The sequence below is a fragment of the Curcuma longa genome, chromosome 4, assembly GCF_044706935.1.
Source record: "Curcuma longa cultivar G26 ecotype Majalengka, Jawa Barat chromosome 4, ITB_CL_G26_1.1, whole genome shotgun sequence".
NCBI lineage: Eukaryota > Viridiplantae > Streptophyta > Magnoliopsida > Zingiberales > Zingiberaceae > Curcuma > Curcuma longa.
In genome coordinates, this window is record NC_133864.1 from 9,277,079 (window position 1) to 9,291,360 (window position 14,282).

At 40.6% G+C, this 14,282-nt stretch overlaps 2 protein-coding genes across 2 annotated transcripts; one reads left to right on the forward strand and one right to left on the reverse strand.

Annotated features, from left to right (window-relative positions):
* Positions 1 to 796: 796 nt before the first annotated feature.
* On the forward strand, positions 797 to 11,231 carry LOC141826456 (DEAD-box ATP-dependent RNA helicase 39). The gene is made up of 9 exons (XM_074713704.1): positions 797 to 1,422; positions 1,866 to 1,961; positions 2,060 to 2,248; positions 2,396 to 2,536; positions 6,605 to 6,745; positions 8,445 to 8,587; positions 10,079 to 10,208; positions 10,326 to 10,374; positions 10,605 to 11,231. The coding sequence occupies exons 1-9, from the start codon at positions 862 to 864 to the stop codon at positions 11,054 to 11,056; spliced, it is 1,902 nt and encodes a 633-aa protein (XP_074569805.1). The 5' UTR covers positions 797 to 861; the 3' UTR covers positions 11,057 to 11,231.
* Positions 11,232 to 11,440: 209 nt separating this feature from the next.
* On the reverse strand, positions 11,441 to 13,972 carry LOC141827044 (U-box domain-containing protein 34-like). The gene is made up of 6 exons (XM_074714327.1): positions 13,783 to 13,972; positions 13,575 to 13,690; positions 13,382 to 13,500; positions 13,076 to 13,303; positions 12,851 to 13,016; positions 11,441 to 12,798 (listed from the first exon to the last, which is right to left on the reverse strand). The coding sequence occupies exons 1-6, from the start codon at positions 13,970 to 13,972 to the stop codon at positions 11,470 to 11,472; spliced, it is 2,148 nt and encodes a 715-aa protein (XP_074570428.1). The 3' UTR covers positions 11,441 to 11,469.
* Positions 13,973 to 14,282: the final 310 nt, after the last annotated feature.

Genomic DNA, 14,282 nt, shown 5'->3' on the forward strand with positions numbered 1-14,282 from the left:
CCTTTTCATATAATGTACCGGACAATTAGATTATCAAAAAAATGATTTTGATATTCTGCGCGACTCCCTCGTGCGCGCCTGTGTGCGACACGCGATTCACCGTCCATCACGTGATCGCGCGCCAGATTTGAACGTCCAAATGTAGGAATGCACAGTGTTCCGCCCCCGATCCCCGCCGCTTTCGCCGCCCTCGCCGCGCCGTCCGACCATCGGTCCAGGTCCGATCGACGCGCCACTCGTCGGCGCGTCGGCCGATATCGGATTTCGACCGGATTGTGACCGGAATCCGACGCAATTTGGTCGGAAACGCGACCGGCATCGGGGCGCGTCGGTTTCCGACCAAATCGCGGTCGGATTTCAGCCAAATCGTGGTTGGAGACCGGTCGAGGAAATTGCGATCGGATCGGCTACTGCGAATCCGACCGATCGCGATTTGGCCGGAAATGGGACGCGCCACTGCTGGCCGCGTTTGTTTTCGGCCACAATCTGGTTGGAATCCGATGCCAGCCGACGTGCCGGTGAGTGGCGCGTCGATCAGGCCCAGGTGGCTGGTGGTGGACGGCGCGGCGAGGGTGGCGGCAACGGCAATGGATCGGCTGTGTCGCGCACGGGGTGGCACAGAATATTAGATCTGTATAAAAAAATAAAAAATAAATAAACTAAACTCAAGCTCGGTTCAATTTGATTAAGCTGTTCGAATTGTTTGGTTTGACTTGGCTTGGCTTGGCTAGGCTGGTTTCAGGTCCTAGACAAAGACAAGACTGTGGAGTAGAATTACTCTTTTACCCGTAAATATCCAGAGTCCCCCGACTTTATCCGCACTCCTCGCCCTCGCTCGGTGCCGCCGCCGCCGCATTTGGCATGCCCATGGCCATGGCCGCCAGTGGTGGTGCCGGGAAAGCCCTCTTTGCCGCTTCCTCCTCGTTATTCTTATCGCGCACCTTCCGCTCCTTCTCCAATCCCCGCCTCCCGCCGCCGCCTAGGCTTTTCCCTGTGCTCGCCCGCCCTCTATGCCTCTCCTCAATTCCCGCCTCCGCAGCCTCCACGACTACCGTGGAGCCGGAGCAGGAAGTGAGACCCCTCCTGCACTCGGTCCTTCTTGAGCGCCTACGCCATCGGCATCTCAAGGACCAAGCCAAGGGACCCGCCCAGTCGCGAGCGTCGTCCCCTACCTCGCTCCCAAAACCTGCGAATGTTGCGGACGGGAAGAAGATCAAGGATAAGCGGAGCAATATGGTGGAGAGCTTTGAGGAATTGAACTTGAGCGACGAGGTGATGGGAGCCGTGAAGGAGATGGGCATCTCTGTGCCTACCGAGATCCAGTGCATCGCTGTGCCTGCGATTCTCGAGGGTAAAAGTGTGGCTTTGGGCTCTCATACTGGTTCTGGGAAGACTCTGGCGTATATGCTACCTATAGTTCAGGTTTTTTTTGTTTTTGTTATTTTCACTTTATGAACTGCCGCCTTATCTTGTTCTACCTTATCATTTACCTTTTTCTTTAAATACATATACCCAGGGTTCACGTTTGTTTCATCTTGCGTTTGATAGGATCATTTTCTGTCTACCATCCACTTAGTTTACGACTTTTGGCTTTTTCATACATCATCTAAGCGAACTTGATCCTGTACTTATGTACGATTCTCTGTTTTGAGCAAATGATCTTGCATGTTTGCAGTTTGTTGAACGATTGATTCACGATTTCATTCCTGGAAGATATTTGCAGTTACATTACCTCAGAACAGTGCTTAAAGATTTTATGATAAAGCAGCCTTCTTTTAACAATTATCCATTTGAAATTAACTTCGGATCAGATATCTGGGTCGACTTTCTTCAATTTTCACTCGTCTAGATCTTTGATTGCGCAGTTGATGCGGCATGATGAAGCAGTGTCTGGAAAGTTGATGAAATCCAAGCGTCCCAGAGTGGTGGTACTTTGTCCTACGAGGGAGTTATGTGAACAGGTCAAGTATTTCACTTAGGCTAGATACTGAAAACGTGGAAAAAGTATACTGTGTAAAATTTCATCCTTTATGGATTTTTATATTTTGTGAATCTTTAGGTTTTCCACGTAGCAAAGTCCATTAGCCACCATGCACGCTTTAGATCAACGATGATCAGCGGAGGTGGCCGATTAAGACCTCAAGAGGATTCACTAAGTGAACCAATTGATATGGTTGTTGGAACCCCAGGGAGAATTCTTCAGCATATCAATGAAGGAAACATGGTTTATGGGGACATAAAGTACTTGGTAGGACTTCTCAGAATCAGCCGGAGTTTAAATTGATTCTATGTTGCTAGTTTCATTTAATTGCAATTCTTTGCTGTTCTGTTTACAGAAATATGTTGATGAGTAATAGTACCAACATGATATTGAATTTGACCAACTTTATACTAGGTGTTGGATGAGGCTGACACAATGTTTGATCAAGGTTTTGGTCCTGACATACGCAAGTTTCTTGGTCCCCTAAAGAGTCGTGCAGAAAAACCTGGTGACCAAGGTTTTCAAACTGTTTTGGTGACTGCAACAATGACAAAGGTTTGATATTGTTCTTTAAGAAGTCATTTGGATGGCATTTTTATGCAATCAGCTTCAGATGCATATTTAGTTAAAGATGCAGACCACTTTCAAATTTGTCTAGATGTGCTTTGATTAATTTGTTGTTTTCATTCTAATCAATCTAGTCTCTATTTTTTTTTATTAAACTAGTAGCAATTTTTTCTTTTCTAGATGTTGTATGGGATGGAACTTATTTGGTGAGTGGTATGTGTGGTGCCATTTTCTTATTTTGTTTTTAATTATTAAGCCAGAACCAGAGATACTCATATTATGATGCAAAGTTCAGATGCCTACATAACTTTTCATTAGCTCTCAATATTGCTCTTAACTATCAAAAGTAATAATGGATGGAAATAAAGAGAAATAAAAAAAAAGAAAAAGACAGATGAAATTGAGCACTTGCTTGTAATTGTGAAGTTGTGTTGAAATTTATGTGATCCTAAATTAGGTGATGGTCATGTCACATTTCATAATGTATCTTTTGTAATTGCTGCCATTATGCAATTATGGGTTAATCCACTAATGGTGCAATTTTGGCTGTTATATATCTGGATACTAAGTCTTGATGCCTAATGCTCATTAAGCGTTGGTTTAAGATGCCTTGATGCCCTCTTAGCACATCTAGATGGAAATGAATGGACAAGTTTTATGACATTAGCTTGACTAAGACCTAGTGTGGAAGGAACTAATGGGTTGGATCATACTCGTTGAAACTTCATGCAAATTTTGTGTGTATGTCTGTTTTAATCTGAGTCATATTTCATATTCCTTTTCTTTGTCAAATTCTTAAGCTAAGAAATTTTAGATTTGTTATTCAAGGAGACAACAATGTGAATATCTTATCAAAATATTGACTAAAGATTGAGTGTTCAAAAATAGAGGAGTTTGTTTTCAAAATCTTGTATGGTATGGTGGTTGTGTGCCTATTTGGGTAAAAGCAAAATTTTGTAAGATTGTGTTACGGCGAGGCATTTTTTTATCAATCAGTTAGAGAGCAACCTATGAAAAGTTAGTGTGAAACCTTTTCTTTTCTAAAAAAACGAAAAGTTAGTGTAGTATATTTGATAATACTCATATGAATGGATGAGGATATTAGAACAAATAAAAATAATAAACTACAACTATATTACTATCAAGGAGTTACAAATTATTGTTTCAATAAATGATAAAATCAGAGAAAATAGGTTAGTATAATGTGGACATGCTTTTGGATGATCGGTAGACTCTGTAAGTGGAAAAGTTAAAGGTGTGAGAGTAGCTGACTGAAGAAACTTCTAGTTAATACAATTAAAAATGAGTAAATATCTAGTAGGTAATATAGCCTTACGAATGTATTGAATGAAATAAATGGATCTATGTAGCCCATTCCAAATAGTTGGAACACCCAACTTGTTTTTAACACTTTAGGTGGGAAATTTTAATCTAATGCAGTATATGAGTATAGGGCATCGTTTAAAATCTCGTATTGCGCTGCCCGAAATGGTCGAAATATACCGTTTTGGTAAATTACTGAAACTCAATACTACTAGGCATAAACAATGTCTCACGTGTTGTGCCAATCATGTCAATGAGTATCGTCTTATGCCAACACTCGACACCTCTTGATATGCTACAATAGAGGTCAAGAAAAGTTGAGATAATGGTTTTATTTTATTTTATAAATTGTTTTCGTAGCAGATAATGTTGAAATCATATTATTATAGGTGGAAAATAATTTTGAATTCAAGCATATAGTTGTATTATCTTTTTCTTTTTCTCCTTTTCATCTTCTTCCTCTTTTCACCTCTAATTTGCCACCGACATCATATATTGAAACGTTGGCACGATACCCACTCAAAGACCAAAACTCTAGCATATTTAACCTTGGTGTAGGGTTTACTTTAGGGTTAGTTTTAAACTTTTTAAATTTGTTTTGAGTTTAAAAAGTTTGTTATTTTATTAAGATAATTAGACCTTTAGTTACAAAGACCATGCCCTTTAATAGTTTTATGAAAAGGGCCCTAACCCTGCCTCACCCCATTGTAAATCATTATTTGATTTAGTAAAAGTTCTCTTCGTGAATTTTTTGTTTCTGTTTGATATTTGTTTGTAAGACCATGCCCTTTAATTGTTCTATTAAAACGGCCCTCACCATCCCTGCCCCATTGTAAATCAGTTTTCAATTTAATAAAGAGCTTTGATTTTTTGTTGCAGTGGGAGATTTATTTGTTCTGAATTTTTCTGCTTTATGCTTAACTACATATCCAAACCTTCCATTTACCACCTTCAAGTCTGATGGGCTTTTGCTTACGCTGTACACAGACAAATAGTCTATTGTCCTTTCTTCTTGTTGAGGAAAGCTTGTGCAATTGGACCTAGGCTAGAGGGCTGCTTTTATCTCTTCCAGTCATTTATATATGTTGCTGGCACTGTGATTACTAATATATGCTTTTCCTCATCACAATGTTTTTGTTATTTAATGCCAATTCATGTAGAGACAAGAACCAATTGTAAAGGGCTTTTAGCACAAGCAAACCTAGTATTAATGTAGTGTTGATTTGGGACATAGGGATTTCCAGACAATTGGTTTGGTGTAGTATAAATCACTAGCACATAAATATATGGCAATTCCTCTAGCAAATTCTTGTCTTCCTTAATGGGTGGTGATCCTAAGATTACCATTTCTATAATACCATGAATGTTATTAATTGAGTTTACTCTACAGGCATGTTAAAACTTTAAGACAATCAATAAATTCCATAGCATGCTGAATCAGTTAGAGGTGCAGATATGAGATTTAATGGAGTCCTTAGTGTCTTCACCTAATATAATTAGTTGGGACTGGAGTATCAACAATATAGCCTTCATGTGGAGCAAATAAGTAGTTGGGAAATATTGAGTGTATCCAATGCTAAGCTATTCTTGTTTGTCAGTTCTGGTCGCTAATTAGTGATAGGTTGGTTACTTGAATCTTGATGGCTGATTGGCTTATGCCCACTGATACTTCTTTGTAATAAGGTGTATATCATGGCATTATCAAACAACTGGATATTTAAATTCTATATAGTGTATCAATATTAAATATGATCCGTTAGCATGATATAACTGATTTGAAGCATGATCAATAGAGACAAGCAAAAATGATATGACATGATTCAAATATGTAAATGAATGACATAGATTGACCTGTTTGCCGAGTGAAACTAATTTTAGTATCTAATATCTTGTCTGAAAAATTTTAGGAGATTTAATTAATCTTAAATCATGTAAAACTATTTTAAAATACATAATCAATTGTTTATTATTTTATCTAGTTGTATATTGACATAAATGACATGATCACTCATGATACAATTACCATGATTTGATTTGGATTGCCACTTCTAGTTTATGTATTTAACATTTTCTTACTAAATAGGTTTTGACAATGCAAAACATGTTTAGGGATTAATCAAAATAATATTCCCTAAGCAATATATCTTAGTGGTCAACTATAGTTTTCCATTGTTTTTAATTTCAAATGATCAATGCTTAAGCTGAATTCAAAAGCCCAAAATTTGTTTTTGAACTAAAAAAACTGAACCTGTTTTTGAGTATGCGGGAGAGTAAGTGTGTGATTTTGATATTTGGAAGTAGGGCCATGATTTGTTATTTTGTTGCAGAGGTGGGGGGGGGTGGTCTAGAGCCTTAGCTCCATTACAAGTAAATATTGAGGGAAAACTAGCTGATTACAACTGTAATTCTTCTAGTTTTATGACTTTAAGCTGACTTGAATGCTTGCTTAGATTTTGATAATTACTTAACTTCAATGCCTTATTTTAATTCATACATGTCAGGAGATCTCGTTTCTACTTTCTCATTGGCTATGCATGTTGTCTGACTTGAAGCTACCCTATTCAAGACTTTTGATTCATAGCCTATGCTTAGCTCTGTAACCCTTGAATTCTCAGACTGGATTTGGATGACTGTCTTGTACTATGTTAATCATAATCTAATAGGAGTTAGCTTTTAAATCCCTAAGTTGTCTGTGCTGTATTGTGTGATATCTGACATGATAATATTCTGTAGGCTGTGCAGAAATTGATTGATGAAGAATTCCAGGGAATAATTCATTTAAGAACTTCTAGTTTTCAAAAGAAAGTTGCTTCTGCTCGACATGACTTTATAAAGCTTTCTGGTGCAGAAAACAAGCTTGAAGCTCTTCTACAGGTCACTCTCATTCCCTTCCCCAACTTTTAGGTTGTGTTAATAGTTCTTTCTAATTTTCATGTGTTATTAGTTGATTCAATTAAATGAACTATCTCTTGTGCCTTTCTTTTAATTTCGCCCTATCATATATTGGAACAACTGAAAAAAAATGTAATTGTTGACTATGGTTCTTTATCATAGTCTTCCTTGAGATTTTTTTTGTTAGTTGTGATGGATTACAGCCTTCAACGAGAGGCATTTGGGCTGGGGTTTCCCCATTTATGAGTCTACAACTAGAGGGAAAGTATTTTCTATCATGCATCCCTCAATATACAATTTTTTTAGCAACCTTCAAAATTGAGGAGAATAAGGAGGGAATCCTTTACAAGATTTAGTTTTACCCTTTTTCTATAGGTACTTTCAAACAAAGAAAATACTCGCCCTCACCATCTTCTCCTCTTGTTTTTTCATTCACTCTCTTTCCTTCCTTTGTTAAAGCACCCAAGATTGCCCTAGGTGGCAACAATTAGCATTGGAAGGAATTTAGACACTTTGGTTTATTGTCTAATAGGAAAGGACTAACTTCTATGGTGGAGCTGCTAATAGACTGATTTTCTCGTATGCTGAAAAAGTCTAGTCTATGAATTAGATTGTTGTGCCTTACTCAGATGTCAGTCAATAAAAGACAGTATGCCATCTTAGGTTTGTTGGACATGGGAAGGAAATGGTGTGCTATTTATTAAAAACTTTGTGAGTCTGCTATCATTTATTTATAATAACCATTTTGTCATGTGTCTTGAGTCTGCAGGTTGATACTATGGTTTTTTGTCTTCATTAAATGTGCATAATACAACTTGATACTTTTTAGTGATGTATATTTTCTATTAAAAACCTGGCAAGTGAATCCACTAGAAATTAAAATATTCTTCACTATCACATTCCCTTTTGAGAAATATAAACTTACCTTAATTATTCCTTCATTTGTAGTTACCTGATTGCTTCATCGAAGAGGAAGATTAGTTTGTATATTGACTGCTGTAGCAATGTTTAGACTTTTTATTGCTAGTATGTATGAGTTATAACTCCATCCTGGATACCAGAGATCTCGTGTGTTCCTTCTGTAATGTTATTTATAGAAGAATAGTAGATCTTTCCAACACCTGAAAAGCTGTTGTGGTGGTTTTTTCTACATTAGAAAGATGAAATGGTTGGTTATGCTTGATTTCTGGAACAGGCATTCTTAACATGACTTCTTTCTACTTTGTTAGACTACAAATTTCTGAACCTTTATGATTTAAAAACCACTTAGGACATAATTCTTCATACTAATAATTTGAAGTTTGAGTTGTCTTTCCATCTTAATGCAAGAACAACAATGAACCATGAGTAAATTATATTGGTTTGGCTACTTAGATCTATGAAATGTAGTCAATTTGATCATCATCTTAAACTTAATCATCTTTTGGAATAAGAAAGATTATTTTTACATCCTAAGGTGCAAGTGGTAGTTTAACAAAGTTGGGGTGTAAGGTCTGCCTATATGGTGAAGTAGAAGGAAGGTGTATGAATGATTTATTTCTTTAACATCTCATTGCTAAGGTTCAATTTCAGCTACCTGTTCTGTGCACATGTTAAAATTGGATAACTGACTTGCTATGAAAGCTAATTGAGTAATCCAAACTATGTAGTCTTTTAAACAATATGCAGTGTTTTATGGCAGGTTCTTCAGCCAAGCTTGGTAAAAGGTAACAGGGTAATGGTATTCTGCAATACTTTGAACTCAAGCCGTGCTGTTGATCATTTCCTTGGCGAGAATCAAATTTTCACCGTAAATTACCATGGAGAGGTGCCAGCAGAAGAAAGGTAAATCACTTGGTTCCATGTTTTGACTTTCTATTACTACTGTAATATTTCAACAAATACCATTTATATCCTGTTAGCATATTATAATGTTCTTATAATTCTTGTTTCTAGTGAACTTCATCAAGCTTTGTTAGGGTTATTCTTTCTTTCTTTTTCATTATTTGCTGAATTTGTCTATTTATCTGAGCATATTCCTGTATTTCTCTACTTGTTGGAATTTTTGTGATTTTAACATTTTGTTTTGTTGTGTTTATCTGTATGGGCATCATATTTGGTGCTTTGAGCATTCTGTTATTCCTTACCTAAGACTTGCTAGCATATCTTCCTTGAATTTTCTTTTTCTGTATTTAGTTTTATGATTTGCCACAAACCCATCTTCCACCATCAGCTATGATATTGCACTAGCATTTTGTTTTCACAAGTTGGCCAAATATGAGAACTGAGGATTTGAAGCCTTCCATGAACCGGTGAAATATTACTGATAGTTTTCCCGTGTCCTGTTTTTAGATTTTTGACCCTTTCCCCACCCTTCTTATCTTGCCTTTTTTTGACTCAAATGATCACTTGTGAGATTAAAGGACCTTGTTCAGCCAGAACAAGTTCCACTTATGGCCATTGCATTGATTTCAGCTCCTGCAAAATTTATCAAACAGGTGAACATCGCTGAATAAATTTCTCTCAGATCCACAAAGTTAGCTTTACTTCTTTGTTGTTGGTTCTGACCATAAGAATTCCTACTAATGGTGGATTGGTTGATCAATGAAGCACCAATAAGTAACATTGACTCATATCCAGCATGGATGGTTCTCAAAACGTTGGGAACAGATTTTAGCAAATTGATTTACTCTTTTCACATTTCTTTGGAAACATCTGCAGAAGGAAACACCCCTATGGCATGGATGGAACCCACCTTAAGAGTAATGAAAGAGGCAGGGAAGACTTTCACAAATTTTTTACTAACTAGCTTCTGTCCAATCAGGCAGCAAGCTCCTACTGGGGGCAAAATGCCAGAAATTTTAACAAACATATATATATTTTATTTAAAAAACAATTTCACAAAATAAAGTTCTACCCCATTTTCTCTCTAAAGAAACAGCGAAGATTTCTCTCCTGGTTTACTTCCCTCAAAGGAAGCAAAAATGAGAGATCATTTTTCTTATTCTCTCCACAAACTTTTTCTCTCTGTCACTTCTCTCCTGCACCACCCTCCGCCCCCCCCCCCCCCCCCCCCCCCCCCCCAACCCCCCCCCCAAGGAAACATTGCTAACTTTCTTGCTTCTTGTAACACAAAGACCTCTACAGTACAAATTTCAAGATGAAGAATACTAATGGGCTTTATTCTTAGCTTTTTGTCTGTACGACTCATGAAAAGCTATTAGCATTTTATGTATTATAATATATTTGAGATAAATGTTATCGTAGCAATTATTCTTTGTTTCCATATGATTGTTATTTTTAATTGATTTTTGTTGTTTTGCTTCATTATGTCAGAGTTGAAAATCTGAAGAAGTTTAAGAGTGACGATGGAGATTGTCCTACTTTGGTGTGCACGGATTTGGCTGCTAGAGGACTTGACCTAGCTGTGGATCATGTTATCATGTTTGATTTTCCCAAAAACTCTGTGGGTGTTATTTTTCTTTTTTCTTTAGATTTTCTTTAACAGTGTAGATTATGCACATGGTTTGCCCATTTCATTGGTCATTCTGTGAAAATTATTTCTTTATTGTTGCATATTTAGATTGATTATCTTCATCGGACTGGAAGAACTGCTCGAATGGGTGCCAAAGGTACGCCTTCTTGCTTTAAATTTTAATATGGTTTCCTAAACCAAATAAGGTAAAAGTAGTTACTATTCTAGCATTGAAGTCACAAGCTATGATGATATAACTGTCTTGTGTGTTTTTTTAAATCATATCTACCTAGTGAGATATTGGTTAATAAGTAAAGAAAATCCCTGTATGAGTTTCTGAACATTTATATTTCATCATTGTGGTCTACAAGAAAATTCTACTTGCAGGCAAAGTGACTAGCCTGGTTGCAAAGAAAGATCTACCGTTGGCCACAAGAATTGAGGAAGCATTAAAGAAAAATCAGAGTTTGGAATCACTCAGTATTAACAGTGTGAAAAGAGATGCCGCTATATCAAAGCAGATTAATAAGACGTACAAAATGAAAGTTTTGTCCAAGCCTTCATCCAAAGTCGGCAAAAAGGAATCTGCTTCCCCAAACTTAGTAGCTAGTAAGAAAAAAGGAGTCGCTGCATCTCCAAGTAAAACAAAGAAGGGTATTACTCTCTCAAGAGCGAACAAGTCTTCCAGTGCTTCAAGAAGGGAATCACCTAAAGGCAACAAGCTTCGCCAGACTAAAACATCTGGTGCTAAAAAAGCTCCTACATCTAAACTTAGAGTTGTAGGCTTCAGGGGCCGTAGTTCTGCTGGCAAAAATGCGTCCAAAAAGCTTCGAGATTAACCTGAAGTCTAAAGACATTTTTGTCTCCTTTGCAAGGTGAGTTGCCTTCACCATTTCATTCACATTATTCTGTTTCTGCTCGGTCATTTGACACTACTAACAGAATCATAAGACTATCAATGTTGTTGCCATTCATATGTATATACAATCTTGGTGTCTTCATTACATCGATCGTTTACGAGTAAAATGGAGATGCTTGTCAGAATTTCTCGATTTTTTTAAGAATTGTTTTGGTATTTTTCTTAAGGTTAGGAGAACCACCAAGTTGCCCCAAAAAGAAGAAAGATATATGAGAAAAAAATTATTTACAAATTGTATGAGAAAATTTGATATCGAACTCTTAAAAAATGTGGCCAACTGGCGAATGGAGGATCGTTGGTAATCGATCGATGAACATGATGACGAGACTTTCTTCATTTGCAGAGTGGAGATGCATCGGATGCGCCTCGCAATGTGTTTGGGGGAGCACCGACATCGCCGTCGAACAATTTGAATCGCTTGGCTTCGAATCTTTGACCGATGCGGCTCAGTCGGCTGAGCTCCGGCACGACGACCTTCGCTAGATCAGGGCGGTCTTTCCTCCTCAACTCGGCGCACTTCAGAGCCAGCTTAGCGAATGACATGGCCTCTTCCGCCGGCCAATCTGTGACAGAGCCATCGAGCATCTCCGCCAATGCCCCCCTCTCGACGGCCAGCGCCACATCGCGCGTCAGCCCCATCGGACCTCTCGCCGTGATCATCTGCAGCAGCAGCACGCCGAGCGAGTATACGTCGGACTGCACGCAGAGCATGCCGGACTGCTGGTATTCCGGGTCGATGTAGCACAGCGTCCCGGCGGCCGCAGTCATCCTGCACTGGGTGACGCTGCCGGCCCCCGCGGCCGGCACCAGCCGCGCGAGGCCGACGTCGCCGATCTTGCTCACGTAGTTGCGGTCGAGGAGTATGTTGGCGGGTTTGAGGTCTCTGTGAACTAGCGGCTCCGGCTTCGTCTGGTGAAGGAAGAGCAAGGCGGTGGCTATCTCCGCCGCGATCTTGAATCTGGCCGGCCAGGGAATCGGCGGAGTGTTTCCTCGCCGGAACAGCCTGTCCTCCAGACTCCCGTAGTCCATGTACTCGTACACCAAACATCCGTACTCCGGGCACGCCCCGAGCAGCAGCACCATGTTCGGGTGCCGGATGAAGCTCAGAATCTCTACCTCCTGCTGAAACTGCTTCCTCCCCTGCGCCGCGTCCGGTCTCAGAACCTTGATGGCGACGGGAGTGTGATCGAGTACGGCGCGGAACACAGGCCCGTATCCGCCCTCACCGATCTTCATGGACGGGGCGAAGAAGCTCGTGGCCACTTCGATCTCATCGATGCTGTACTTCCTGCACCTCAAGTCGGAGCGAAGAAGAGACTGCTGCTGCTCCTTGGCCCTGCGTCTGGCTTTCAACTCCGCGTTGAGCCGCCGCTTGACCTCGAGCTCTGCGATCCTCTGCGCCGCCTCGGCGGCCTCCAGAGCCGCCTTGCACTTGGCTTTCTCTACCACCGCAAGCGCAAGGGCGGCCTCTTCCGACTGCCTCACTCTTTCAACCTTCCGCGCTTCCTCCATCTTCATCCTCTGCAGCTCTTCCGCCTCGTGTTTGGCGATGGTCGCCTCTTTCAGAGCCGCGCTGAACATTTCCTTCGTCTGCTTGAGCTCGAGTCTCAGCCTTCGCAGTTCGTCCCCCGCCGCCCGTCGTCCCTGATCACGCACAGCCGATCAACAAAACTATCAACCGATCGAAGCAAAAGACAAGAATGGCGTCGCCTACCGGAACTGCAGGGGAAAATGACGTCTGCTCGTTTTCCAAATCGAATTCATCCATGCTCGCTGCCAAGTCGACGTCGTCGCCGGACAATGAGCGAAGATGGTGGATCTTAACTGGCGTGATCGAGGATTCACGCGGCGTCGAATCCATGCTCCTCGTATCAACGCTCCTGGAGATAAATAAAAATAGAACAATTCAATTCGTTGATGGACTTGGAATGAGCAGAGCAGAGAAGAACAGAGCAGAGACCTGACGGAGCAATCCAACTGCGGTGATGATTGAGATGGCGGGGGATCGAGTTGCAGTGAACGCCTGGGAGGAACAGCATCGACATTGGCAGGCCGCACTTTGGCCGGCCGGCTCGTCAGTAGCTTCCCCTTGTATGTCACGTACACTCCACAGCAATCTGGCAGGCTTTTCATCAAACACGTCGGAACATCCGGATTCAGAAACCTCCTGCAAACATTCATCATGCGATCAAAACATTGAAAAACAAACAAACAAAATATTCTTCAAATCCAAGGCGAGACCTACCTGAATGCGTTCCTGTTGGTAGCGCCAAGAACGACGCTTTGGATTCTGTTGGCGACGACGTAGTCGACTATGGCTCTCGGTACATCCCAACCCTCCAGCACCACCTTCTTCATTTGCAACTGTAATTTACTTTCCATTAAAAGAGCAATCGAGCCATTTCTAGATATCGTAACTGCTCTAGCTAATTGCTTACCTGTTTACGGGCACAGAGAGCTCTGTAAGGAAGAAAGAGCTCGGCCACCTCGGCGTCCTCTTGCTCGCTCTTCGACTCTGAACTTGAGGTTCCGGCCGTTTTCACAGGGCCTTCCGCTGCAAAGCGCAAAGAAAAAAGTGTGTTTAGTTTTGATCGATGAAAGAAAAAGGGCATGCATACAGAAGAAGAGCACGATCGAGATAGAGACCTCTTGGGCTCCTCACATGAATGAGGACTATGGACTTGGCGTCGACGATGAGGTGGTCGGCCGCCCATTTGAGCGCTTGCTGGCTGTTCTTGCTCTTGTCGATCGCCACCGCTATCGCCGGTCGCCATGGGCTAGAGTCCTCCGACGGTGGCGATGAAGACGAAAGCAGCGAAGATGAGAGAATGCTCATTTGGTGTCGATTCTTCGACTGAACTAGTAGCGATAGCAAGAATGAGGGAGGGATGGATTGAGAGGTTGAGCGAGGTGTCGATAAATATATATCTACCTCTTCCTCCTCCTATCTTGTCACGTTGTCCCAAAATCGTTAATGACAGTTGGAAATCTACAGGAAGCCAGATCGACAGTTGAAAATAACAATTCTGAGGTGTGGAATATCGTTGGCCAGGAATTGGCCATGACTTATTTGGACAGCTCCATCTCATTTATAATTTTTTTTTCTTTTTTTCTTTTACACTTGTGAGTATTACTAAGACCACTAA

Bases quoted from the DNA above. Each gene is read 5' to 3' on its own strand.
- LOC141826456 (XM_074713704.1), top strand. From the start codon at position 862: ATGCCCATGGCCATGGCCGCCAGTGGTGGTGCCGGGAAAGCCCTCTTT. The intron at 2,249-2,395 runs GTAGGACTTCTC...ACTTTATACTAG, and splicing joins ATGGGGACATAAAGTACTTG to GTGTTGGATGAGGCTGACAC. The intron at 10,375-10,604 runs GTACGCCTTCTT...TTCTACTTGCAG, and splicing joins TGCTCGAATGGGTGCCAAAG to GCAAAGTGACTAGCCTGGTT.
- LOC141827044 (XM_074714327.1), bottom strand. From the start codon at position 13,972: ATGAGCATTCTCTCATCTTCGCTGCTTTCGTCTTCATCGCCACCGTCG. The intron at 13,501-13,574 runs GTAAGCAATTAG...AGTAAATTACAG, and splicing joins CTCTCTGTGCCCGTAAACAG to TTGCAAATGAAGAAGGTGGT. The intron at 13,017-13,075 runs GCTCTGCTCATT...ATTTATCTCCAG, and splicing joins TCTCTGCTCTGTTCTTCTCT to GAGCGTTGATACGAGGAGCA.